The following is a 27817-nucleotide window of genomic DNA, read 5'->3' as shown; positions in this document are numbered from 1 at the left end:
CCTCGTGCACAACTCGGGTTCCTATTAGGCATATTTTTACGGAGGCAAGCCCCTGACCATGTCATTATGTTTTCAGCATATCTTTTTCGTAGAATGTAGATGTTTAGTTTCATACCTCATTTTTGGGAGGGGAAGCAAATTTGGTTTCAATTTCAATATTTTTTTAGCGGGTGGGAATGAATTTTGATTTCCATTTCAACAAACTAGGGTGGGAAAAAGTAAATTTCATTGGAAGCCTTAGTCATCGCACTATCTACCATATCAACTAGCTCTTACGAAAAATAACTGAGACAATGTATTAGAGGTCAATATTGGTACTGCATAACACTGAAGTTGGAACATTTTTTCGTCTATCACAAAAGCTTTCACTAGTAAAACAAATTAGCCCTGTAATGGATATGGACTTGTTGCAATCATTTAATTTAAAATACAAGAAACAGCAGTAGATACAGTAACACTCGTTTAAAACAGAAAACGAGTGTAGAAGGGACCCAACTATAATTACTTTCTTGCTGAAGGCCAGTACTCACATTTGTATTCAGCATTCACTATACCCGTACACTTAGGAACTTAAACTCACCCCAGACAGTATCAAAGAGGTTTCAGACTTGACTCAATAATTGACAACAGCACAAATCAATTGACATCAATTCACATGAACCATAATTCAATGAAAACAAAAGAAATTATAAAAGCAACAACGTCTCTCCAATATAATCCTATGCAAAAAGATTCCCTCCAATAGATGCAACAGGTCCATGCGTTGGGACACTCCTGCAAAATAAGCAACTCCACATTGGTTTCAGGAAAAGTTACAAGCATAAAAAATAACAGAATGCAACAGCAGTATGTCAAGCATCAATCTCTTCTCTAACACCAGGCAACTTGAGTTGCCAAACTCTATGTAGCATCTTCATAATGTAGTTCCAGATATTCAGATTGTCCATAATCAATCTTAGCCAGTACCACCAATACACTAACATAAGTATTTAGTGAAAAAGTATTTAGTGAAAAGTATTTAGTGAAAAACTTAATTAAGGTCTTGTGTCCGCATGCTGGAAAAGACAGATGCATAGATAATTTAGGTTAAGTATCTTATTGAATTTAGCTTCCTAAATCAATTGGGAGTGAAATTTTTAACAAGTTTAACTGTGAAAGAAAATTATTTAAGAAATCATAAATGAAGAGAAAGATAAATTTATACTATTATATCTTAGAGTTTAGGTCTACAAAATACTATTATGCAATAAGTAATTGCACAACAACTAATTATTTTTAACTAATGTGGTATAATAAACTAATACATGATCTTGCAAGTTTATTTATGTTGGTTCCATTTTAGAGAGAACTTTATAGTTGAATTCTTCTTTCTTGATCTTCTAAAAAGTAAGAACAATCTATTATAACTATAAATACCCTTATCATTTTAATCATAATCTCATCATTTAGTGAAATTGAGATTGAAACTATTATTTGATTAAATGGTATTTGCAAAAGCCAACTTTTACCAAATTCAAATTGGAGGATCTGAAGCCATGTCCACTATCAATCCCAAGGTCACTTATTGCCTGTTCGGATACAAATTGGAGGATCTGAAGCCATGTCCACTATCATACATGTTCGGCTGTTTAATGGAATATCAAGACATGAGACCATTCTGATGATGACTTAAATAATTAACATCTTCTCACATCCCTCACATTCAAATGAAAGTCTGTTAGGTTCCCCTTTTTTTGCCACTTAACAATGTCTCATGTACTCGAGATATAATGAGAGCAAAAGCTTATACCAACCCCTTCAATCAAACACCAGCAAAAGAAGATGCAAGTGCTTTTTTACGTGGAGCTAGCTCTCCTTTAATAATTAATAGAGATATGAGTATATAAAGAGCATCTATATATAGCTGGGCCTAAACAGGCTTAAACTGATACTCATTAGCATAATCCGTCTAAGCTGATATTTTTAGCCTTCCAAGTTAAGCACCCACAGCCTAAAACCTTAGCAATCTTTGGGTAATTGAGACTAACTTCAATTGCATAATTTTGATCTATTTGCCTGTGTATAAGATAACCCCATAAATAGATAACTTAATAACAGTTTTTTCTATAAACAGCAACATAAACTCACAGACTGCACCACCTGTGAGCAAAATTAGAGACAACTATGCATACCAAAGATATAAAAAGTATAACTTTCCCATAAACAAAAAAAAAAAACGCAGAACACAGTATAAGAAAGTGCTTCTTATAGGGAAAAAAAAAACACAAAAACCAAGCAAGTACCAGAAAAATTGGGTGCGGGGTCAGCTAGTCTAATCCTTGGTTGCATACGGAAACCCTGGACTCCTGGACTTTTTGTGCTCATGTTATTAAGAAAAAGATACCCCCAAAGCATTTGACCAAAAAAAAAAACAGCATACCCAAAGCACATACGCCAAGAGGAGAATAACGGGAAAGCCGCTGCCCTTTGGAGGCTGTCATGAAGCATCGTCAGCCCAAGTGAGTGGCACAGAGAGCCTGCCCGTGGCGAGGAGAACGAAACAGTCGATGCAGCAGGGGAGCATCACCTGCCCTTGATTCTATTGCTTCGTCTTACAGCTGCTCTGACATGGGGGACAGTTCTTTCCTTCCGCTTCTTTGAAACAGTGGATGCAGCAGGGCAGGTTGGAATGGGAGGTGATTGTTCTTGCGCGTCCTCGTGGTCATCTTCCCCTGCCTCTTCATCGCTCTCTTCCTCGTGATCGTCCTCCCCATCCTCATCTTCCTCCTCTTCAGTTGCCGCTGCCTCTTCTTCATCATCTTCGTCCTCCTCATCTGCCTCCTCATGCTCCTCTTCCTCCCCCGAGGCCGCTTCATCGTCCCTTTCATCATCGTCATCTGCCTGGGCTAATGTAGAAGTCCCCACGTCCGTTCTGCTGCCCTGCACCTTGGCCTCTAGTCCCCTCTGCATGAGTGAATGATAGGTAAAATTATCAAAAACAATTATAACTTTAAAGTGAAACCAAAATTCATCATCAAATGCAATACTCACTATTTGCGAGTGTAACGTGTGCACAAGCCGGTCAGATATACCCTTGGAAGTTTCCAGCTCAACAATCTTCCTCCGAGCTGTTGCAAGTTCCCGGCAAGCCTTGCTCAACGAGTGGCACTTAGCAAACAGCAGGGATGTTACCCCTGCATGCATATCAAGCAGCTCCGCCACCGTTTCAGCACTCACCTGCAATTTTTGCATTCATTAGTCGACCACGTTTGCAAATCATAATTGTTCGAACATATAACATGCACCATATAGCATTTCCCTAAGCATACTTGATCGTACACTATACATTAACCATAAAGACAACGCACTTACACTTTTGCAATCACTGGGAAGCGGAAGGCATGCAGTGTGTTTCCCCCGAGGGATGACAAGCTCCTCACAGTCCCCTTCTTCTCCCACACCCGGAACTGTGATGGACCTACTTGGCATCGGGATGTGACTGCTGACACCCTCGGCTGCCCGAGGTTGAGTACTTGGCATCACACCATCCCCCTCGTCCCTAGACGGCCGGGAGGTATGTTTGTACACCAAGTACTCCCTCCGAAAGGTGTTGTAGTCAGGGCTGTCCGGATGCAGCAAGTCTTTTGCATCCTTGCCTATCAATCCCTCTACTTTTTCCTCCACCGTCAAACGAACGTCGTCCAACATGGTGGGCGGAGGACTGATGGGAACACATGGCGCCGGGGTCCCCAAGCTTTGCACACTCACTCTCTCGCCCAAGTACCAGGCAAACCCAGCAGGCCCTTCCAGGAGTATTCGCAGCCTGCTGACTGGAATACTGGCAGCGACATAGCTTGGCAGATCTGAGGCATTGCTTCCCCAAGGGTGCCATTCAACCTAAAAATGAGAAGAGAAGGGAAATCAAACCAAGTTCACATGTTCTAATTAGCAGTTATCAAATTGAGGACAGAACAGAAACACAAACCAAAAGTCATACAACGTACAATGGGTGAAACGAATTGAACAAGTGTGTTATTTTTTTTCCATTCTTCCTACTCATACACCTTAAATGGTTTAATCACACGTGGTTCGTAGGGTACCTGATCAGCCGTTAGGTTTGCGAGGGACTCAATCAGTCCAGCTGTGTCATGTGAGTTGGCTCGCACCCCCGGTGTAGCCAACCACCTCAAGCCTCGAGGCCATGTGTCCTTTGGCTTGGGATCACGTAAAGACACGGGCATCAAGTATTCGCATGCCCATATCTATCAAACAGTAACAAATAGCGGGAGTTAGTGTATATTAAAAAAACACAGCCAACATGGTGCAAACTTTAAAAACGAATGTAATAGTTACGTTACCTCCTATGCGCGCCAAAAGCCTCCCATGGTCCTATTCTTCTTCCTTGAGATGGCGTCCATGTTCCGATACAAGCAGGAAAGAGATGGTGCGCCCCAATTGTATAAACCAATGTCTTCAACCGTCTCAAGACTTGGTACATACCACAGCCACACAAACTTGCTCTTGTCGTTGAGCAAGGTGGCGCCGAGTAGATGGAGGATGAAAAGTCTGACCATCCGATCTTCTAACTCGGGGGTGCCGGTTTCGAACCGCCCGTACTTGGTGTACAGGTCCTCGCACACCATCTTCTTATCCGCAGCCCGAGCAAACTCTTGACCAAATAACCGGGTAAGTCGCCTCTTATCTTTGTGGGCGTCCTTTTCATACTTCACTGGATGCCCACTAAACCGTATTCCGGTGATAGCGGCAAAGTCCAGCGGGGTCATGGTCAGCTCCCCAACTGTGTCAAAATGAAAGGTGTGGGTCGTGTCCCACCACCGAGTTGCCAGGGCAACGAGCAACCTTCTATCCCGCTGGCCTTTTGAAGTTGCCATTTGGACAATGCCCCCAAAGCCTGCTGCATTAACCTTCTCCTTGCAGCTAGAGCTGAGCTCTTTCCACCAACATCTCAGTGTAAGTTGTTCGCCACAGCCACGAACAGATTTGATGTCGCACTGCAAGTTCAAATGAAGTAATTAGGATAAACGACATTATGACTAACAACTCACTAAAAACTAACAAAAATCAATTTTAAAGGTAGCTGAAAATCACCGCGGACGAGAGATGGACGTCCGTATCCAAGTGGAGCTCCTTGCTGTAAGGATTCCGACTTTGGGGCTTGTGGCCCTTGACACCAAAGCTTGGGCAGTCAGCAGGACTCCAAGCCTTGACTGTGGTCATTGACGATGCTCGTCGAACAACCACATTCTCGCCAACACTTGACGACGGCATTCCTCCTGCCACATGACCTTGGCCCGTGGCTTCTGGGTGTGCAGCACTTGAAGTGGAAGCTTGGAGGTGATCTATACCAGTTTCGCTGGTGATGTCGGAGCCCCTACCCATATTTTTACTGGCAAGCTTTGTTCGTGCCATAATTTACTGTCAAGCAAACAAACAAACAAACTTAAGTTACTGGACATATCATTACACATAAAGAAAATTGTCCACATCTCTTAAGGATGACAACTGCTCTCTCTCTCTACCCTCCATCCGAAAAATCCATTACACAGTTATTCATAAACTAAGAAAAACAATTTCTAGCAACCTATAAACAATCAAACAACAACCAAGAACCTGAAACCAGTACCCAAACCAGCAAATCAGTATACCATGACTCACAAAACCTGAAACCCCAACCCAACCCATAACCCATCATTGACAAAGTCACAGAACCCCAATTCCCAAATACAGATAAATGAATAAGCTAAAATCAGTAATTGAAAACCTAAATCAAACCCCTAATCCGAGAGTCACTCAATCACCAAATAAAAATCCTAAACCTAAATCCCTTATTTGAAATTTCAGAGATGAGAGTGAGAGAGATGAGACATACCTTTTGATTTTGGGAGAGATGCTAGTGAGAGTGAGATGCGACAGAGCCTGGGTGAGATCGAGATTTTGATCGAGCCTTTGCCCAAGTTGTGGGTGGGCTGGAGACTGAGAGAGAGGCGAGATCGAGAGAGTTCTCACCGGAGAATATATCGGCCGCCGGACGAGACAGTTCTCACCGAAGAAGATGATCGGCGCAGGGAGAGGGAAGAGAGAGAAGAGAGCGATCGCAGAGAGAGAAATGTAAGCGGGAATTTAGTTGAAATGAACATCTGAAATTCTAACTCATTATTCAGGGTTTGGGTGGACACTGGGCACGAAAAAAAATAAATAAAAAAACCGGGTTTGGGGTTCTTATGGGGTTTCAATGGGGATTGGTTTGGGATTTAGTAGGGTTGGTTAATAATCTGTTATTAAAAAAAAATTATTAAAAAATTATATATATATATAAAACTTTAGTTAATAATTTGTAAAAAACAAATTTAGTTCATCATTTGACTTTTTCATTTTGAGTTTTTACAGTTTCCGTAATTTTTAGGTTATTAAAACATTAACAAATATAGTTTAGTTTAATTAAAACATTAACATAAACAAATATGGCTGGGTTTATGAAAACATTAACATTAACAATATGTTTAGGGTATTAAAACATTAAAGTCATCAGTAAATATGTTTATTATATAAATATGTTACTTTATGTGATCTATTTAATAAACCCTAAACCCCATAAAAACACCCTATACCCTAATAAAAAGTATACATCATATCCTAGACCTTAGGGTATAGGGTATAGGGTATAGGGTATAGTATCTACCATATCCTAAAAATTTCTATAATTATATACCAAGTTACCAACTATGAATTATAGTCTTAGGGTATAGGGTATAGGGTAAGGTATAGGATTACAAATTTTAAAAGAACACACTAGGGTTTAGGGTATTATGGTATGGGATATTAGGGTATTAGGGTATAGGGTAAAAGATTTAGGGTTTAGGGTTATGATATACTACAACAAAAACCTTGATAAACATCACTTGTTTAATATCAATTATTGTAAAAAATAGATTAAAACATTTTAGATATCATTTGATTTGTTCAACAATATCTTAATTTATTAAGATATCACCTAATAATTTTTAATAATTTTTACGATATCTTAATTTTTTCCTACTTTCATTAAAAATTGATATCTAAACCGTTAGGCCTTCCACTATGCCACATGAAAATATAATCTAAAACCCATTTTGGGTCACAAATGGCTCACATCCAAGCACTATGAGCCGGAAAATGTGACCGAAAAGAGGGAGTAGCCCAAATATGGGTCTCAATGTGAGCCAAAATAGCTGTGACCCAATTGCGAAAGTGGCCCACGTACCCACGTGAGGAGAGAGAGTGTGCTATAGCCGAAAATTTGGTGGGCCCCGCCTGCAACAATTGTCAGCCACTTGCTTTGGTGTGACGTGTGCGACAGTGATGGGTGATCACCAACGGTCCATATTAAATGACCGTTGGTGATATGAGGCTGCCATTTTTTGTCATTTTTTATTTATTTGAAGTGGCTGGTTTGAAATTAAAGGGTTTAGATTAATGGACCGTTGATAATCAACGGTCTAGATCGCCCAAGCTTTTTTTGTTAAAACAAATAATTAATAAATCATTTAAAATTGAAATAATAACCAAAAATTTGCCAGAAAATTTCAAAAACATTAATTGAAATTCCTCAAACCCTCCAACAGCTATATAGATAAATCAGGGTCTATATATATTATACAACACTCATAGTTTTTCAACACAAACTACAACCTTTGTTTACTAAATTTGCACAAAATTTTGTTTTCTTTGTCATGGCTCCTACAAGAAATGCTTGGGAGGTAGCTAAAGATGAAGCCCTAGTGATGACATACCTGTAGAATTTTCTTATTCTTAATATATTCAATATTGACCTTATTTTAAATATCTCATTAAAATAAGACCAATAGAATAATTTTTCTTATAATTTAAATTATAAATTATAAATTAAATATCACTTAATCAATATTAGCCATATTTTAAATATGTATAAAACACTGTGACCCATTTTAGATCACAGTACCATTGCAGTGAGAATTGGGTCACAGCACTATTTGTGACCCAAAATGGGTTTTAGTCACCAAAAATGAGTTTTACCATACTGGAAGGCCTTAACTGACATCTTTGTTGGAGCAAAAAGAAATTGGAAACAAAATTTTTGGACAAACTTAAAAATTTTGACTATGTTTTCCAACACATCCAAACACAAACAGAAACACACACTCACACAATCACACGAGCTCTCTCTCACCCTCAGTGAGACACACACTCACTGCCATTCTCTCCTCTCTGCTTGGGGTTCTCGTTCTCACTGAGACATTGTCGTCGAAGTCCAAGTCGAAGTCCAAGTTGCCGCCGGTTGACCTTGGCGTCGGTGGTGAAGCACGAACTATCTGATCCTCCTGGGTTGCAACGTCTAAAGGTAAGCTCAGTCTCATCTCTCCTGGGTTATCTCTTTCTCTCTGTCCTCTTCTCGTGAGTTTTGAAATGGAACCATGAATGCCCACCAAACAACAGCCTATTTGACTTGAGTTTGGATGAAGGTGTTGATTAATTTATATGAATATATATATATATATAATGACAGCTTTTACAAGGGTGGTATGTATGAGTGTCCATATTCCTCTATCCTTTGTTATTTTTTAAAAAGTTCTCTTGGTATTTAGTTTGATGCTTTATGTGACTTTTCAGGTTATGTTGTATGTTGACATGGAAGTTAATGTCGTCCCATTGAAGATAACTGGAACATAATAGCTAGGGATGTGTACATTACTCTTCTTTCATGTACTCAATTCAATGTATCTGAGATGACTAAATGCTTGAATGCTTTGTGCCATGTTTGTTGCCTTCCGTGAGATATCTTACTTAATTTGACTGCCCTTTATGCTTTCATCACAATTCGAACGAGATTATGACCTTAGGTCATACCCATTATTAATTACAACTAAAATCTAGTGTTCAATAGTTCCCAAAGTTATTAACACAGCAATATGAACTCTAAATCCATAATTAGCTCAAATAAACAAATTCATTTTCTTTCATGAAATAAGTAGAAGCATATGTAAGACATAGTAACTGCAGCAATATATACTATACTTTCAATCAATCAATTGAAAATTGACTTGGTCCATTTGTTTTTTTTATGATTATAAAGCCTTTATGAGAAATAGGTGTGAACTTCAAGGTGAATCTAAGTTCAACGCTTATTCAGTTTATTATATATGATTGTTTATATTAGTCGTTAATTGAGTTATTTAGCTTATCTCCTATCCAGTCATTTGTTTTGTCCCGAATTACTATAGGTCTTAGTTGACCTCTCTTATTACATGAATCTTTATAACAGTTTGAAGATTATGAAAGGTTTCTTAATTAACCGACCAAAGATCATGTAAGAATTAAAGCATTCTTATCAATAATTAACAATATTAATCATTTCCCAAGTGACTTCTCTTTCTTCGTTTGGTTCTACTGTCAAGGCCTTATGCATTCTCTTTACACACACAGATGAGCATAGTGGTGACTTTAAACAGGTAGATTTTCATGTTCACTAGTCTGTAAGGAATTGATGTCATGATTGTCATCCTCCACAAATTAAAGTTTTGTTACACCGTTTCTTTCTATTTAATTATGTTGGATTTAGAGTATCTTATTTCAATGGTAAATATTGATCGACTTCATGGCATTGTATGATTTCTTTTGGTTGGTATTAAATTAGTACCGGTATTTTTATTTCTATTACCAGCTGTTGTTGTCAAGGTTTCTGCTTGCCATGAATTAAATTAGCTTCCTATCTTGTCATAATCATTTTGTTTTTTTTGTTTTTTTGGTAAGGGTTAGTCTAATAATAGGAAAACTTCATACTTGGCTCAAAGTAATTTTTTTTTTTTCTGGTTGTGTTATTTAAGTGAAGCCAAGATTCTCATGTCTTTTACAATATTTATTTAATATCTCGTGGGGGAGGGGGTTATCTAGGGATGATATGTTATAGACTTATAGTAGATATAGTTGGCAGGGGTATGCGGTGTATGAGTTTTGCTGTCATTCATAAGCCAATTTTACTTTCACCTTTTAGCATGTCTTGTTATTTTTTGTTCTAATATCTGTTCATGCTCCTCTGGAAATTTAGGCTTATGAGTTTTCTTTATTGATGAACCAAATGTAACAGAATGAGGAGTCATTACTGCAATGCCTACAACAGTTTCAAATTGATTAACACAGGTTATATTTACAACAGTCCTAATTTATGTCAGTTATATGTACACCATATATTTTTTAGGAAAAGAAAAGTTTCATATCACCGTTTACAAACCTCAATCAGTTCTTAATGTGCATATTTTATAGTGCAGGATAGTATCATAAAGGAATTGAAAGATTGCAGGAACATGAATTCTAAATTGATTATGTATTTTTCCAAATCATATGCCATGCCTTATGCCTAATGCATGCTTTATTTAAGTAGTTACCACAACAAATTGCTAGAGAAAATTTTTTTGTTGGCATGTTTCTTGTAGTGTAGGATTGGGTGATACTCTGTTGAGTTTGAATGCAATCAATAAAAAACATTGAAAGCTTTGTGGTTTGAGAGCAATAGTTAAACTACACAAACAACTGATATTGTAGTATATAATTAAGCTGCAATAGTTATAGTCACCTAGCAATATTTAAACTATAAGCTTCATTAATAATGTGGTTAATTCAGTGGTATAGAAATTTATTAGTTATTTTTCTGTACAGCTTGTTTAAATGGTTTGTGGATATAATGTTTGTGGAGCAAAAAGATCTGCTGTCTCCATTTTTCATGCCCCCTAAGCTATTTTTTTGACACATGTCCCTCTTCTTAATAGCTACTTTAACTTTGTTAACAACTTTTAGATTGACTGTTAACTTATAATTAAAAGAATAAAATCAAGAAATAGCAATGTCTTTACTTCGTTACTCACTCATCCCTGTCTTTTGATCAACTTTTTATTCTCTGAGCATTAAACATTATCTCCAAGTTCCCAACCTTTTCAGCCAAGCAAAACTGGATGATTGCACTTTCTTTATCTACTTTTATTTTTCCTTTTATTCATTAGCTTCACTCATCTTCTTTTCCCTTTAACACTTCCTGGCATATATTACAGAAATTGAAAATACATTTTGATTCCTCTGTTTGAGATTGGACATTGGAGCGGGTTAGATGAAAAAAAAAAAACAAAAAAATAAAAAACAAGAAAAAGAACAATATAGCATTGTAGGAAAACAGAAGATCTACATGTGTTAATTGAAGCTATTAAATTAGAGAAAAAAATGGGGTTGGAGAGATTCATGGAAGAATAAATAGAGCTTGCCTATATTAGTCATGGTTTTGATGAGGTAGTGTGTTTCATAAATTTTTTTTTTTTTTTGTTTTCTTTTGGAGTAAATTATATTTTGTAAGCGACATATGTCCATTTGTTACTTTATGTAGCTAAGCTTGCAAAGTGCATATTTAGAAGTAATCAATGATGAGCAGTGTGATATCAGACCATATACATTGCTTCTTAGCTAACTTGTTGAAATGGTTGTTGATCAAATTCAGTAAATTTTGTACAAGGTTATGATTGATTGTTTTTATTAGACTATTTAGTTCATGCCCTGTTACTATATAATAACTTACATTCGATTCATCCATTCATCCATTGTTTTCCTAGTTTTTCAGTTGCTTAGAGCTTATTGACAAGTTTATCTGGTATTATTAGTTGCATCACTCACAATTTCCTGTTTCACAAAACCAGTGGGTGATGGTGGCTGTGATATGTTTGCATGTCTTTGCGTTGGGAAATTGAATAAGGATGAATCATAAGAAGTCCCAAAACCATTTGCATCTTGTTTGGCATGAATTCCTGTTGACTGTTGGAGATGTTTATTTTTATTGTTTATTTGAGTTTGACTGTTAAATTGCAAATCTTTGAGTTTGTTTCATGTCTGAAATAACAGTTGAGGTTTTCTTTTGTGAATGAATCTGAATTATAACAGGTGTTCGCATTTTTTTGTGAAGGAAGGTAACAAGTGCTGCCAATTAATATTTTGTAAATGAAGGCAGCCTTTAGAAGCGGTGAATCATGCACCTATTTTTGTGCAAATGCATGCGCTGATTATTGATTTTTGTAAAGGGAGGCTACCTTAATTTAGATATTAGGATGGGATGGGGTAATTAATTATAGATATATGCTCTATATTTTGGTGCAATGTGTAATCTTTTTTCGAAACGTCTTGAAATACTTGTATTGGAGGTTGGAATTAATGGTAATGGAATGGATTGAGATTGCACCAATTTCAGGCTGGAATGTCAGTTTCTTTTATATCAGGATTGTAGTACAAATTGGATAATGACGGTGATATTATCGTACAAATTGCATATCAGTTTATTTACACACAGATATATAAAATAGTATGGACAGTAGTTTATCAAAAACAACCAATATCTAAGTAACATTACCATATCAATAAATATAAAAGAACATGATGTCCAACATTGTCTTTTATATCAGTTATAGATTAAATATAGATGTTTTAGATACATTCAAACATCTTTAAATAGAAAAAACTCAATATGTAACATAGCATGTAGATCAGTTCTGGGCGCATAAAACGATATCTAAGGTACTTTACATATCCAAAATAACATTAAATATGATGTAGAAAGCATACAAAAATGCATTTAATGGATTTACCATATCGATAAATATAACAGAACTAATGTCTTAATAAGAATTTAGATCATTTCCATAGTAATTAACGATGTGTGTCCTATCTTTAATATCATAGTCAGAATTTTAATTCACTAGAAAATTTGAAAACTGATATCAAAAGGGCCTATTAGATATTAGAATTAAAATAAAAAAGATGTCTAACCTCAAAATGGATATCAGTGTCAAAACGATATCTTGACCAAAGTACATTAGATATCGTCTACCTAGACATCGCCATAAAACATGAATAGACATCAATTATTCACTGATATATAAGGGGGGTATTTGTAGTAGTGGTATTAGGGTTGAGGGTTTAGGATTGCATGTCCAACTATGACTGTCAAACAGGGGCGTCAATAGAATACTTTAATAAAGCAATTGCACATCAGGCTATAATGGATTGACATTACATAACATTGTATCATACTTGGGTGGGCTATAATTTATGACTAAGTTTCTAATTTCACCAAAACCCAAACCGCTCATGTTTATACATTTAGACAGTAAGTGTGTCCTACTAACATATTTTGGCGGAATCCTTTTATCTCATTTCCTTTACAATTTGATTCCCTACATGTACTTAGCTAGATTGTGGAGATGTGAGTTTGTCTAGTTTCGTAAAGACTATAAATTTAATTGGTCCTTGTAATAGTTTTTACTTAATAAACAAGCACTGTCATAATCAAGCATTTACATTCAATAACAGTTACAATCTAAATTAATTTCACATTAAAAATTAAATAATAGCTCTACATACTAATTGTTTGTTATGGGACGTAAAAGTGTTCCAAACGACACTGAGGCTCATCCTGCTACAAATAAATAATAGCAATACATAATAATTTTTTGTTATGGGACTTTCAAGTGTTCAAGACGAAACTTTGCATCTGCGGCTCAACCTGTTGCTACTCCGCATCGCTGTCACTTTCAATCTTCCTGCTGCCATTTCCGTTCTTATTTCCTCTACGGTGTCCCTTACGCTTGGGACAGTTGCGCCTGTCATGACCAAATGCATCACATGTACCGCATTTTCTTCCATTGCCTCCCCGTCTGCCTCCTGTGTCTTGGGTTCCCTTGGTCCTCACGATGTTTGGATCTCTAACAATGTTGTTTGGTCGAGCAGCATTTCGACGGAAGCGAAGGTGGGTATCTCCTGCTTGCTTCCCAAACCCATCCAACAATGGTGCTAACCTACTTAATTCATTATTCAACAAATTGAAACCTTCCTCTGTTCTGGAAGCCAGGAAACACAGTTTGTTGCAACTTGTACTCAAATAACTGTACCTCGCTAATTCTCGTGCTTCGTCGGGAACAATGTTGTCCGGCAGTGGGATACCAGAAGCTGATTCCTTCGCTGACTTTGTCCATCTCTTAAGAATGAGAGATTCCGGAAACTCTTTCAAATTCTCATACTTCATGACATTAATAACATGGCAACATGGGAAGCCCTGTGATTTAAGGAGATTGCAAGTGCAATTTATTTCTAAGATACCTTTGATATGGTGGAATAAAACTTTGAACTGAACATGTTCTTCACCGTATGTATGAATTACATACATGCGACTTTTCCCAAATTGTACAGGCTGCGCGGGTCACAAGTGAAGCAACCTTATTTATCTCCTCCCTTACTAACTTGAACACTTTGTCGGTGTACAAGTTTGCTGCATGCCGCTCCAATGCATTGAGATGAGTTGTCAGCACCTGTTTCGAATTCTTCATCTGAAAATCTTCAATCACATGTGAATTCCTCAGGCGTGCCAGACCCCTGTCAATAGCTGGGATAACTTCAAACAACTTCGGACCACTCTTGAGAAAGTCCTTGACAAATCTGTTCATGCCCTCACACCGTTGCGTGCTACGCATCCTACCCCAAAAATGCTGTCTACAATATCCTTCGGCCCATTTGTGACGAATCTCATACATATTCTTCAACCACTCTGATTCACCAAATTCTTCAACCATGCTCGTCCACCGCATTTCAAACTCAGGGGGGCTTGAGGTGGCCCACAAACATCGCTTGAAAGCCTGAATCAAGTTTGGGTCTTTCAAGTTTTGTGCTAAATTCTTCGTGATGTGCCATCCACACAGACGATGTGGAACTCCAGGAAGAACTGCATCTATGGCATTGCGCATAGCAAGGTCTCCATCGGTAATTACCGACTCAGGCCGCTTGTCCCTCATGGAAGATACGAAGGTCTCCAACAACCATGTGTATGTCTCCTTGGTCTCGTCCCCAAGGATCGCACATCCAAAAATAGTACTTGATAGATGGTTATTTGCACCGACAAACAACACTAGAGGCTTCTCATAGTAATTTGTCTTGTAAGTGCTATCAAACAGCACAACATCTCCAAAACAAGTGTAATCCACTAGAGATTGCGAGTCTCTCCAAAACAAATTTACCAACTTGTTTTCCTCGTCCACACTAAACTTACAATATAATTCGGGGTCACTGTCGACTTTCCCACTCAAGTATGCAAGTGCAGCTTCAATGTCACCCTCAAAAAGGATTTCTCGGCGTCTACAATTCACCTTATTGTACAAATCCTTGATCGTGTAACCAACATTACGGTAGCCTCCTGCTCGGTCGACCATGTACTCGTATATTTGGCACGTCCTAATTGATACACCTCGCATTGAAGTGGCCTGGAAAAGATCATCGTTCGGGATAGAGCGGTGTGATCGGATTAGAGGAGCCTCGCGTGACATTGCCAATGGGTGGTTGTGTTCCACACAGAATTTCTTCACAACATAACAATCACTTTTCCTACATAAGCCAATGCGGAATGCTGCTGGACAATTAACTCTTGTGATGCCCCTGGGACATCGCTTCTTATTCGGTGAGTTTATGTACTTCTCGGCTCTTTCGCCTTCCTTGTCACAAACCCATAATCTACTACAGAATTTATCGGTCACCACGGACCGTCTCCCATCACGTACCCTAACACCAAATCCCATCGCCGAGGCATAATCTCTGTAAAACTTGTCTGCTTCTTCCAGTGACAAAAATTCGGAGTCTATAAGGTCATTTTCAGTTAGCTGCTCATAACTTATCCCGTTGTGCTGCAGAATATCACCAAACCGAAACATGTTGCGAGTAGGGGTTGAAGGACCGGGAACATTCTGAGCTTCGTGGGGTGCAGATGTTGAAGCAAATCTGTTACAAGCGGTACCCATGTCTCCCTGCTGCAAAATAGATATATTTTTTAAGTAAGCAATTCATGAACTGTCCATGACGAAAGTACAATTGCATTCTCAGACCAGTCAATACAATCTACTGTTTGCCAATCATGTTTTGACATGCAATCAAATAACATTTTGCACAAATAACAATAAAAAAAAAATTGAAATGCCAGTTTCAAGCCAATAATTCAGACAAAATACTACCCATAATTGTAAACCCTACCAAATTCTACCCAACTCACTCAATCGAACCAATTTGAAGTCAAATTGTCAAGCTCAATGGGAAACGTCAAGAGTAATTTTAACCCAAATTCTTAAATCCCTAAATATATCCATACCTTGAAATCGAACAATTATCAAAACTATCCACATGAACCCATACCCCAATAACAATCTTAAGCCAAATCCTCAAATTAAATGGGAAAACATCAAGACCATACCAACCTCATGCTATCATCATCGATTTCAGATTCTCAAATGGAACCCACAACAAATTACTCATAATTTCATTGAACAAAAGCCACAATCATGGAGGATGATTTAAACCAAAAAACAAAGCCCCTCATGACTTAACCCATTAATTAAGCCACAACTATGAAGGATGATTTAACCCAAAAGCCCGTCCTGAGTAGCCAATTTATTCTACCCAACAAATTAAAAAACAAAAAATACAGAATTAATTACAAAAATGATGGAGAAAAAAAAACCCATTCTGAAAATGAAAAGCTCAAGCACCTTAATGGGATCAACCTTCTCACCCTGCACAACCACCTTGTGAGTCTTGCAATTTGTGCTCACATCTTCAACCCCTAAAATTAAACACAAACAACCCATTAACATAAATCTCAAAACATAAATTACTTGTTCCTTAAATATAAGATGCAAGAATAGAAGCTAGGGGAATTTTCCTTGACAAACATATTTGTTTCAATATTCAGTTCAGGCATATGCATTGCACTCATCACTGTATTATTCAATGGCACCAACAAAACAAACTCAGAAAAACAGCACGTAACGAGTTCATAAAATCATAAGCTAAAATGCGACCATGTGATGTCTTGTATACCTGCAAATGCATGCCTAGATTAACTCAGCCACATTGAAATTTGGAAATAGATTGAACACATCCTGCAATTTCAACCAAAACAAACATGGATGGAAACAATGAATTCACTTAATCATAATATACTTGATTTTATACTAAACATATTATTCCTACTTATATTAAACACATTAATACTTTTATACTAAGAAAATAATACAAAATTGTGAATTAAGACTTTTATACTAAACAGATTATTCCTACTTATATTTCATATTAAGTAAGCAATCGCTCTTACAACTTGTATATCTTCACAACACTACCCAAATAGATAGTAGAAAAGACAGTCACCATAAATTCTCAAAGTAAGAGAGAGAGGGAGAGATAGAGGGAGTGAGAGAGAGAGAGAGAGAGAGAGAGAGAGAGAGAGAGAGAGAGAGAGAGAGAGAGAGATAGTACCTTCAGGTAGACCTCCTCTTGCCAATTGTCTAGATGTGAAATCTATTTCTCAAATGTGGAAGTCAGTGTTCCTATTAAACAAGTAAACAGAACATGCAAGCACTAGTCAATTGAAAAACTACAAACGTTGTGGTTATATATATGTAATTCGACAAAGTGTCTTCAATAAGATGAATAGATATCCCAAGAAGTGAAACTTTCTATGTACAAATTCTGAAACAAGAATAATCAAGGTAAAAGTCCAACTTCCATATAATTCCAGAAAATGACAATGATTTCATTTAATAAAAAAAAGGACATATTTAAGATATTTTTACTGCACATACATACACTTCCTAGAAGCTATCTAATACAGTCCTATTTCATAGTTTGTAAATGAAGCAGTCAAATGTTTCATAATATATTGCAACAAGTTAACAACTGCAAGAGCAAAGAAATTATTGCATTGATAAAAGATATGAGAATCCAAAAAAAAAAAAAAAAAAAACCTGCAAGAGGAAAGAGACTCTAGGCTTCATAATGAAGAGAAAGTCATGTCAATCAATAGACATTACTATTGACCTTCAGCAATCACTCAATCTTCTCATCTTTTTTAGCAATTGTGTGCTTGAAGGATGCTACCTGCAAGATTTAATAGATAATTACAAATTTTGATTAAGAGATGCATAAAAGTAAAAACATTTAGTGAAAAGAAGATTACTTTTTACGTAAAAAGATTAGGTAGACACAATATAGTAACAGGATAATTTCAATAAGAACATATACATCTCACTTGACTGTCTACCATGGCTTCAAAATGTACCATGGGCTTTAAAGTTAAGTTAAAGTAAAACTTTCAATTTGTTCTCCCTAAAGCAATACTGTCTTTCAACTAGTGCAAATTTTAGTTAATGAATATTGACACCCAAAAAAAAGTGGAAAAGCTAAACAGTGCATGCATTTCCAGTTTATGGATGTCATCATATGAATTGTAGACCCAGCCTACAAGGGTGCTCAACAAACCCATCCTACGCATGATCTCATACCTTCCAGTTATTTAAAAATATTGCTCTCCACCTGATCAAGTTTCTGAATAATTTCAACGGAACCTCATCATCGTAAAGTATATCTAATTTTAAACCTTCATGGAAAATAAAATAGCCTAACAAATCAGCCCCACTTACGTACTCCTCCTCCCCCCCCCCCTTTCCAAGATTTTGAAAAGAAAAAGAGCATAAAAACAAACCCCACTTTTCTTTTTCCTTGCACAAATTAAAAAGAAAAAAGGGAAAGCTATAACTATTCACTACAAATGAAAAAACTCTTATTGCCACACGAAAAAATAGTACGCAATCAATTAATTGGAAAGGTAGTAATCCTTCATATATCAGAGGTCAAAGAAAAGATGATATTCAGAATCAATAGTAAAGAAATAAAGGTGTGCACTGTGATAATCCTTCATATATTCCTAAATTGTCCACTCTTTAATAAAACTAATGCATGTAATTGTCCCCTGTGCATAGTCATAGTCAAACTTATTCCTAACAAAAACAAACACACAGAGGAGAACCTTAGAAAAATGAATATACCGATTCTCCTTTTGATTTAGCAGTGCCAATTTGTTTTCATACTCTGCTTCCCAGATGTCAGTGGTGCACAGGGATAAAAGGGATTTGGGATTGAAGTTGACAAATCACATAATTCAACCTGCATAAACACAGGTCATCCCTGCGCAGAAATATTTGTCATTCAACGTGTCTTGGCTTCAGTTAAATTGCTGCAAGTGCCTGTTGCGCCTGCATAAATTAGTTCAAAATCCAAATATTAAATTCATGAAAGAGATAGAGAGTTTGACATATGAATAAATCTACAAAATCAAATGTAAACAAATCGAAGCCCTAACCTGGGTGAGAGAGACAGAGTCGGAGTTTTATAGTTTCTGAGAGATCGAAACTCGGTGAGAGAAAGAGTTTGAGTGAGTTTTCTGGGTTTCTAGGTTTCGAAACTCAGTGAGAGAGGGTCTGAGTCTTCTGGTATGATGGGCGATGGACGTGCTAGGATGGGTTTCTGAGTTTTCTGCGTTTTTGGTGGGAGGATGGCGAAAGGGTGGCCAAGCGAGGATTGAACGACAGTGCCAGGACGGCGAGAGAGAGTCGAGGGCGGCGAGCGAGGGTCTGGGTGAGGCTACGTTATTTATTTTGAATGGAGAGTGAAATGAGCGGAAGTTCTGTGTGATTTGGGTTTTACCACTTTTTTGATGCATCCCTCAAGAAAGTGGTAACTCTGTCAAGATTTGGTTACTTACCAAATTTTGACTATGAGTTACCACTTTCTTGAGGGATGCATCAAAAAAGTGGTAACTTCACAAAACTGCCTAAAACCCAAGTTACCACTTTCTTGATCTTAAATTCACATCAAGAATGTGGTAACCACCTACGCATGCAACTCTATATATATGAAAAGGCAATTGCATTCTCTGAGTGTTAAAAACTAGCTCCTGTTTGCCAATCCGGTTTGAACATGCAATCACAAAATTATATCTTGACCAAACTTACCATTTTCTTGATCTTTTTTCTCAAGAAATGGTAAAATTTTCTCAAGAAATGGTAAGTTACCACATTCTTGATCAAAGTTACATTTTCTTGAACCAACCATCAAGAAAATGGTAACCAAATCAGCCAAGCAAAACACGTTACCAAATTCGTGATCGTTCGATCAAGAAAATAGTAACTTGGTTCAAGAATGTGGTAACAAAGGCCAATCTTGACCAAAGTTACAATTTTCTTGATTTTTTCCTCAAGAAATGGTAACATTTTCTCAAGAAATGGTAAGTTACCACATTCTTGATCAAAGTTACCATTTTCTTAAACCAAACATCAAGAAAATGGTAACCAAATCAGCCAAGCAAAACACGTTACTACTTTCTTGATCAATCGATCAAGAAAATGGTAACTTGGTTCAAGAAAGTGGTAACTCAGCCTAAGCTTGACCAAACTTACCATTTTCTTGATTTTTTTCCTCAAGAAATGGTAACTTTTTCTCAAGAAATGGTAAGTTACCATTTTCTTTATCCAAGTTACCATTTTCTTGAACCAATCCTCAAGAAAATGGTAACCAAATCAGCCAAGCAAAAAACGTTACCACTTTCTTGATCATTCGATCAAGAAAATGGTAACTTGGTTCAAGAATGTGGTAACCAATCTCAACCTTGATCAAAGTTACAATTTTCTTGATTTTTTTCCTCAAGAAATGGTAACTTTGGATCAAGAAATGGTAAGTTACCATTTTCTTGATCCAAGTTACCATTTTCTTGAACCAATCCTCAAGAAAATGGTAACCAAATTAGCCAAGCAAAAAACGTTACCACTTTCTTGATTGTTCGATCAAGAAAATGGTAACTTTGATCAAGAAAGTGGTAACCAAGCCCAAGCTTGACAAAAGTTACCATTTTCTTGATTTATTTCCTCAAGAAATGGTAACTTTTTCTCAAGAAATAGTAAGTTACCATTTTCTTGATCCAAGTTACCATTTTCTTAAACCAATCCTCAAGAAAATGGTAACTAAATCAGTGGGGCAGAAAACGTTACCACTTTCTTGATCGTTCGATCAAGAAAATGGTAACTTTGATCAAGAAAGTGGTAACCAAGCCCAAGCTTGACCAAAGCTACCATTTTTTTGATTTTTTTTCTCAAGAAATGGTAACTTTTTGTTAAGAAATGGTAAGTTACCATTTTGTTGATCCAAGTTACCATTTTCTTGAACCAAACATCAAGAAAATGGTAACCAAATCAGCCAAGCAAAACATGTTACCACTTTCTTGATCGTTCGATCAAGAAAATGGTAACTTAGTTCAAGAATGTGGTAACTAAGGCCAATCTTGACCAAAGTTACAATTCTCTTGATTTTTTTCCTCAAGAAATGGTAACATTTTCTTAAGAAATGGTAAGTTACCACATTCTTGATCGAAGTTACCATTTTCTTGAACCAAATATCAAGAAAATGGTAACGGAATCAGTGAAGCAAAACACGTTACCACTTTCTTGATCAATTGATCAAGAAAATGGTAACTTCATTCAAAAAAGTGGTAATCCAGCCCCAGCGTGACCAAACTTACCATTTTCTTGATTTTTTTTCTCAAGAAATGGTAACTTTTTCTCAATGAATTGTAAGTTACCATTTTCTTAATCCAAGTTACCATTTTCTTGAACCAAATCTCAAGAAAATGGTAATTTCATCACTGGGCCAAAAAAACGTTTCGCACTGCAACTGTGTATACACGAAAGGGCAATTGCATTCTCAGAGTGCTAAATACAAGCTCCTGTGTAACAATCAGGTTTTGACATGCAATTCAAAATTACACTATTTGACAAGTCTGGAGACGCGCCAGAGGTTCATTTTTTTTTCAACTTGGGTGGGTTAATTTTATATTTTGGGCGAGGATGGACTTTTTTTGGTTTCAATTTCAATATTTTGTGTTTTAATTTTTTTGTTTTAGTGATTTTCAGTTTTAGTTTTTTGAATTTTAAATTTTGTAGGGGGTTTTTTTTAGATCAAATTTTTTAAGGTATTAAGTATTAACAAGTTTAATTAAAAACCTTATACTAAAAGTCTAAAACTATATACATTACACATTTACATGTGTTTTACATTTTTAATCAATATTGTATCAAAATGTTTAGGCATTCTTGAGTTGGGTAAAATTTGTTGAATATCAAGTACCCAAAAGTGCCAATACATATTTTGCCAATACACATGCTTGTATTTTGCTGCCCCTTTATGTATTAACCAAAATCTTTTTCTGTTTTTTAATCATTGAATAATGCTGTTATAATTGGGATCCTGAGCAGTCCCTGTCGAATCGTTTAAAATCATTTCAACAGATCAAACGCAATGGATGAATTGTCAAAAGAACAAAGCAAATGCCATTTGTTTTTTCAGCCCAACTGATATCCAAAACAAGATTGGAAATCGTAATCAAGTTTTTTCGATGTATAAAACCTCCTGAAACTGATATAAACAAACAAGATTATACATGTCAATTTTTAATGGGATTTGGATGTTATAAATGTTATTTATATTCCATTCTCTCATAAAAATTCATCCATTCAACAAAAATCCATCCATTCATAAAAAATTTCATCCATTCATTTAACTAATCAATATTTGTTCAAATACATGTTCCAAAAGCACGGAGAGTTTCAGAGACCAATTTTGATCCTTGGAGAACATAATGGGACCATTGGAAGTGGTTTGGAAAATATCAGCAACTAGCTTGAACACACTTGGTATGAAATACTAGTCAATCTTCATGTGTTGATTGCTGAGACGTTGCAGACCACACAATGGCAAGATACTCTGCCTCTGCAATAGGTCTGGAGGCAAGGTTGCTTCTTCACACAATTTTAACATGAAGATATACATTGAGTGAACAGAACTACCAACCCAATTATTCAGAAGCACAATTTCACATAACAAATCAAAACTATGAATTCATAGCATTTAATGCAATAAGAGAAACCAGACACTTCGCATTAACCTAAGACAGACTTTCAATTAAGCAATAATTGGTACCAAGTGTATCAAATTAATTGGATTGACAAAGAAAACCAAGCAGTTAGGAAGAGATCTAATTTACATTATCTCAAATTTGGTATTAATAATGGTTCCAAATCCAATATAGCTTATTAAGGGATTGTGCACTAGATTTCCCTTCTTCTCTAAACCAATTGAATACCTCTCACAAGAGTGTCAAGGCAGAAGTAATCCAATGAAAAAGACGTCTCTATCCTAATGACTTTTCCAGCTATAAAATGGTAATCTACTATATCAGGTCATAAATTAAACTTCCAAACGCAAATAAGTAGTGCCATGAAAGTATATGTAAACAGGAACGAAAATGCAATCACCTGAACTTTACTTCTATAAGTATCCCAAATTGATCGAAGTCCATTTCATGCTCATCTGAGAGAAAAAGTTCCCATAAAAATGACAATTTCTAGAAAGTGCAATATTGAATTCTGGGGCAAGTAATGGTCCATTACCTCGTGGAAATTAGCTTTGATAAATAGCAGCCCTTCAAAAGCCAATGGAGCAACTTTGAATACCTTGACAAAGGATGGAACTGCGATGTACTTGGCTAGCAACCTTGAAAACATTTTGGTGCTGGTGAAGAAAAGCTATCATGTTTTCCTTGTAAGAACCCTGACATTAGTGCAGAAAGCATGGTCAGTATAATAAACACAAAAACAAATTGCATTCAGGAAAGTCCTATTATTATTTTTTGTTAAGGAAAAATGTCAATCCAGAAGGGTGAGCATTTTCAGAGAATCATAAAAGTACAAAACAAGAGGGGCAAAAAAAAACAAAAAACAAAAAAGCAGCTCCTAAGGGTTCATACCAGAGCAGAAGCACCAAAGAATAGAGAAGTTCTTCAATTGTTGCAATTGTATAGCTGTCCAGATTTTGTTCTAGATACTCTTTAATTTAGATCACTTCAAAGCAAACTACACTCTTAAAATGCACTCTTTGAACGTTGTCTAGCAGTTTGAAATGAAGGACACTTCACATGCACTCTTCTCCTTTACCTGCTAATTCAAATTTGTTGCCTAAATTAAGAACCAAGGAGAAAGTCATTTCAAACTGCATGAACTGCAGATAAACAACCAACAAGCTCTATTTGTCTTGTTAACTGAACTAAACAATCATATATCTGTTTCGTCCGAGGGTGTGATTTGTCTCTGACAATAAACTCATATACAATGTCATTGACCTCAATTGAGCTGCAACCAGGAGTCTTCTCTACTCCTCTCTCCTTCATCATATTTTGCACCCTCCCTGCCTCCTCCCACATATTTGATTCCCTATACATTTTTGCAAGCAAAATGTAAACTCCACTATCATGAGGGTCCAACTCGAGAAGCTTGGAAGCTGCTCTTTCTGCCATCAAAATATTTTTATGAATATAACAAGCAAAGAATAATGCACCCCACACCACAGCATCTGCCTTAACTGACATGCCATTGATAATCTCTTCTGCTTCTTCCAAATGACCAGCCCTACCTAGAAGGTCCACCATGCAAGAGTAATGTTTAAGTAATGCAATCACTATTCTTCCACTAAAAGACTGGTTTTTAGTATGGTTTGTAAGGTACATGTATTGATGATATAAGTATCTTTCTAATAATCCGGTTAAAACTTAAGGTCAACATTATGATGTCTAGATAAAGTCATGCAGATTACAGATTGGCACAGGAAAGATACATGTATATTCTTTCTTTTAATCAATGCAGCAGAGACTTATTAGTAGATAAATAGCACACACATACACACACACACATTCCAAAAGGACATGAGCAGTCATAAGCATTTATAGCGTTTTGCATGCAAATGTCCTGAAATCCCTAAATATATCCATACCTTGAAATCGAACAATTATCAAAACTATCCACATGAACCCATACCCCAATAACAATTTTAAGCCAAATCTTCAAATTAAATGGGAAAACGTCAAGACCATACCAAACCCATAGTGCAAAATACCTTAAATTAACAGAGCACAACAGAGGAAGGAGTGAGCAATTCGTGTGATGGATGTGCAATTCGTGGTTGAGCTCTGTCCCATTAAATTGATTCTTTGTGAAGTGAGCTCTGTCCCTCTGGAAGTGTGGATGGATCTCGGATTGGGTTGTGCACTGAGCTCAGCTCTGCCCCTGTGGAAGTCTCGATGTACCCATTAAATTGATTCTTTGTGAAGTGAGCTCTGTCCCTCTGGAAGTGTGGATGGATCTCGGATTGGGTTGTGCACTGAGCTCAGCTCTGCCCCTGCTGGGTTGTGCACTGAGCTCAGCTCTGCCCCTGTGGAAGTCTGGGTTTTTTCGTGAAAGGCTACCGATAAGTGCTAACCCTGTATATTAGCTCACTTTTTCTCTCATCTCATTAACTTGCTACCTGCTGGCCCATAAGTTTTTTTCTTAACCGTTAGATCAACATTTACTGATCTAACGGTCAAAAGCTTGAAGGCATCTAATGCCTGCAGTTATGTTAGAATTTCCGGTGATTGTTTGAGCTATACGCTCAGATCTAGAGGTATTGCATCCTCTTTTTTCTTTGTGCATCTCTCATTTTATTTTCTCCCCTCTTCTCATAGTTCCTACTCTATTCCCCCTTTGTTTTTGCCTTTGTTCCCTTATCCAAGCCCACCCAGATCTCAAGCCCTTGTTGAAATCATTTGTGGTTTCCTCACTTGGAGTTGGTGGACCATTGTAGCATTTGTAACTACCACCTTAAAGCGATGTTTCGCTCCTCAATCGGATTATGTGCCGGTGGAAACACCTCCATTTTTCTCAATTCCTTTATGTAGTACTTCGGTTCTCTTGTCTCTCTTTGGTGGTTGCGGGTCTTGCTTGGTTTGTTGTGTTTCAATGATGGAGATGGTTGATGTTTTTGGATTAGGGCTGTGCTTAGATGGTGGAACTTGCTTCTCTTTCAGGATTTGTGTTTGGCTAGGGTTCATGCAAATGTTCTTGGGAACTTTATGTTTTGATCTTTTTGATCTTTGTACTTTTTCTGTTTGGTGTTTGTTGGGCTTATGCCTCTTGGGCCTTCATGATTGTAATATGAGTGAGGTTATGCAGACTACCCTCAGTTGACCACCCTAACATATCTTACCCAACTTTTTTCCTATTTTACCATTTATTGCAAAAACATGATAAAATCACCCAGATCCATTCGGTGGTTATTAATCGAAACATCCATAAATGTTCGGCAGACAAGTGTCGAATAAATATAAACATTTCGACAAATAACTGTCGAATGCCTTTTTCATTTCCATTAGGTGGTTATCCACCGAATAATCTACCAATGTTCAACAGATAACTATCGAATAACCACAAATATTTCGGTAGATAACTGTCGAATAACCCAACGAGCAAAATAGAAATTTTTTGTTTTAAAGGTAAAATTGAAATTTTGAAATAGGGTGGTCAACTCAACAGTTTAGGGTGGTCAACTCAACAGTTTAGGGTGGTCGGAAAAGCACCCATATTGTAATATTTTGCCTTTTGGGCTTCTTTAGTGAAATGTTACGTTCTGACCAAGAAAAAAGAAAAGAAAAAGAAATAGAGTCAATCTTGTATATTGTCTAAAATTTGAAAATATATGTATCTCAGCTAAAAAGTGAAGAGACACACTTATTTAAAATCAATTGGTAAAGACCCTATATTTTGTTATGCAAGTTGAGATTTTTACTTTCAACACCAAGACAGTAACAAATGATTGAAAAACCTCATTAATATTGATGTCAGCTTTGTTCTTAGCTAGTCTCGTTTGTTTTGGGCCATGTTTATGTAATATTTAGATTGCTGATCATAATTAGTTTGTATATATATTGGAACAATTAAATTAAAGAGTTAGAAGCAAAGTCAAAAGAAAAAGTTTTTATATTTTTTTTCTTTTTTGACTTGATATGATGCTTAACACAAATTTTCCAAACCCCTCAAAACGTTAATGCTAGCTAGCCTAATACAACTTTTCCAAACCCTTCAATACGTTGAAGAGTTAGAAGCAAAGTCAAAAGAAAAAGATTTTATATTTTTTATATTTTTTGACTTGATATGATGCTTAACACAAATTTTCCAAACCCCTCAAAACGTTAATGCTAACTTAATACAACTTTTCCAAACCTTTCAATGCGTTGAAGAGTTAGAAGCAAAGTCAAAAGAAAAAGATTTTAAATTTTTTTTTCTTTTTTGACTTGATATGATGCTTAACACAAATTTTCCAAACCCCTCAAAACGTTAATGCTAGCTTAATACAACTTTTCCAAACCCCACAATACGTTGAAGAGTTAGAAGCAAAGTCAAAAGAAAAAGAAAAACATTTTATATTTTTTTTCTTTTTTGACTTGATATGATGCTTAACACAAATTTTCCAAACCCCTTAAAACGTACATTAATGCTAGCTTAATACAACTTTTCCAAATCCCTCAATATGTTGAAATCATTTCCAATTAATATAGAGACCAAAGCGAAGACTTGTCGATTATTAGATCTGAAGAGGAGGGCCTTCATGCCAGTTTTATGTTATGTTTTAACTATGAGATTTTGTGTTCATTTTAAGAGGGTATGAGGTAACCTGTTGCAGATAGGGTCAAAAACTAGGCGAATCGAGGAAGCAGAGTCAAGTGCTTCTTGCAGTGCTCAGCTGTTATAAAAATGACATTAAGTACTCGATACCATTGTCCAATGCTAGGGGCATAATATCTGGTTTTCAATAATTTACTATACTTTCAATATACCATTTTACCTTAATCAAAAAAAGAAAGAAAAAAAAATATATATATATATATCATTTTACCATAGAAATAGTGCTACTATTCCCACTCATATCCTATTTCTCCACCCACTTCATTCACATCAAATTTTAAGAAATAATAATCTTATTTTTTCACCCCCTAATACCTTAAAATACCCTTATTAATAAACATTTTTTCCACCTCTTCTCTTTCTCT

At 36.4% G+C, this 27817-nt stretch overlaps 2 protein-coding genes and 1 long non-coding RNA gene across 7 annotated transcripts; all 3 read right to left on the bottom strand.

The window, feature by feature from the left end:
- Positions 1-390: 390 nt before the first annotated feature.
- On the bottom strand, positions 391-6169 carry LOC147286759 (uncharacterized). 4 transcript variants are annotated; one of them, XR_015121869.1, is made up of 8 exons: positions 5870-6169; positions 5089-5415; positions 4338-4991; positions 4080-4241; positions 3352-3876; positions 3031-3216; positions 2420-2943; positions 391-774 (listed from the first exon to the last, which is right to left on the bottom strand). XR_015121869.1 is itself a non-coding variant. In XM_086241611.1 (7 exons), the coding sequence occupies exons 4-7, from the start codon at positions 4218-4220 to the stop codon at positions 2563-2565; spliced, it is 1233 nt and encodes a 410-aa protein (XP_086097737.1). In that variant the 5' UTR covers positions 4221-4241; positions 4338-4991; positions 5089-5415; positions 5870-6169; the 3' UTR covers positions 2098-2562. The 4 variants fall into 4 exon arrangements, 1 of the variants encoding a protein (XP_086097737.1); XR_015121871.1 differs by having other exon boundaries at positions 2433-2943; XR_015121870.1 differs by lacking the exon at positions 391-774 and adding an exon at positions 820-2055.
- A 7383-nt stretch (positions 6170-13552) lies between these two features.
- On the bottom strand, positions 13553-19091 carry LOC147286758 (protein FAR1-RELATED SEQUENCE 5-like). The gene is made up of 7 exons (XM_086240832.1): positions 18900-19091; positions 17820-17952; positions 17332-17402; positions 16897-16958; positions 16566-16639; positions 14205-15833; positions 13553-14095 (listed from the first exon to the last, which is right to left on the bottom strand). Exons 6-7 carry the CDS (start codon positions 15822-15824, stop codon positions 13553-13555), a joined length of 2163 nt encoding a protein of 720 aa, XP_086096958.1. The 5' UTR covers positions 15825-15833; positions 16566-16639; positions 16897-16958; positions 17332-17402; positions 17820-17952; positions 18900-19091.
- Positions 19092-22429: 3338 nt separating this feature from the next.
- On the bottom strand, positions 22430-25245 carry LOC147286757 (uncharacterized). Of its 2 annotated transcripts, none has more exons than XR_015121912.1 (5): positions 24850-25245; positions 23708-24369; positions 23352-23511; positions 23217-23271; positions 22430-22697 (listed from the first exon to the last, which is right to left on the bottom strand). It is a non-coding gene; the product is annotated as an uncharacterized LOC147286757 (long non-coding RNA). The 2 variants fall into 2 exon arrangements; XR_015121913.1 differs by having other exon boundaries at positions 23708-24246; positions 24850-25242.
- Between the last annotated feature and the right edge of the window lie 2572 nt (positions 25246-27817).

Source organism: Dryas octopetala, chromosome 4, assembly GCF_963921425.1.
Source record: "Dryas octopetala chromosome 4, drDryOcto1.1, whole genome shotgun sequence".
NCBI lineage: Eukaryota > Viridiplantae > Streptophyta > Magnoliopsida > Rosales > Rosaceae > Dryas > Dryas octopetala.
Note: the sequence above shows the minus strand (reverse complement) of the source record. Positions and strands in the feature narration are given on the sequence as shown.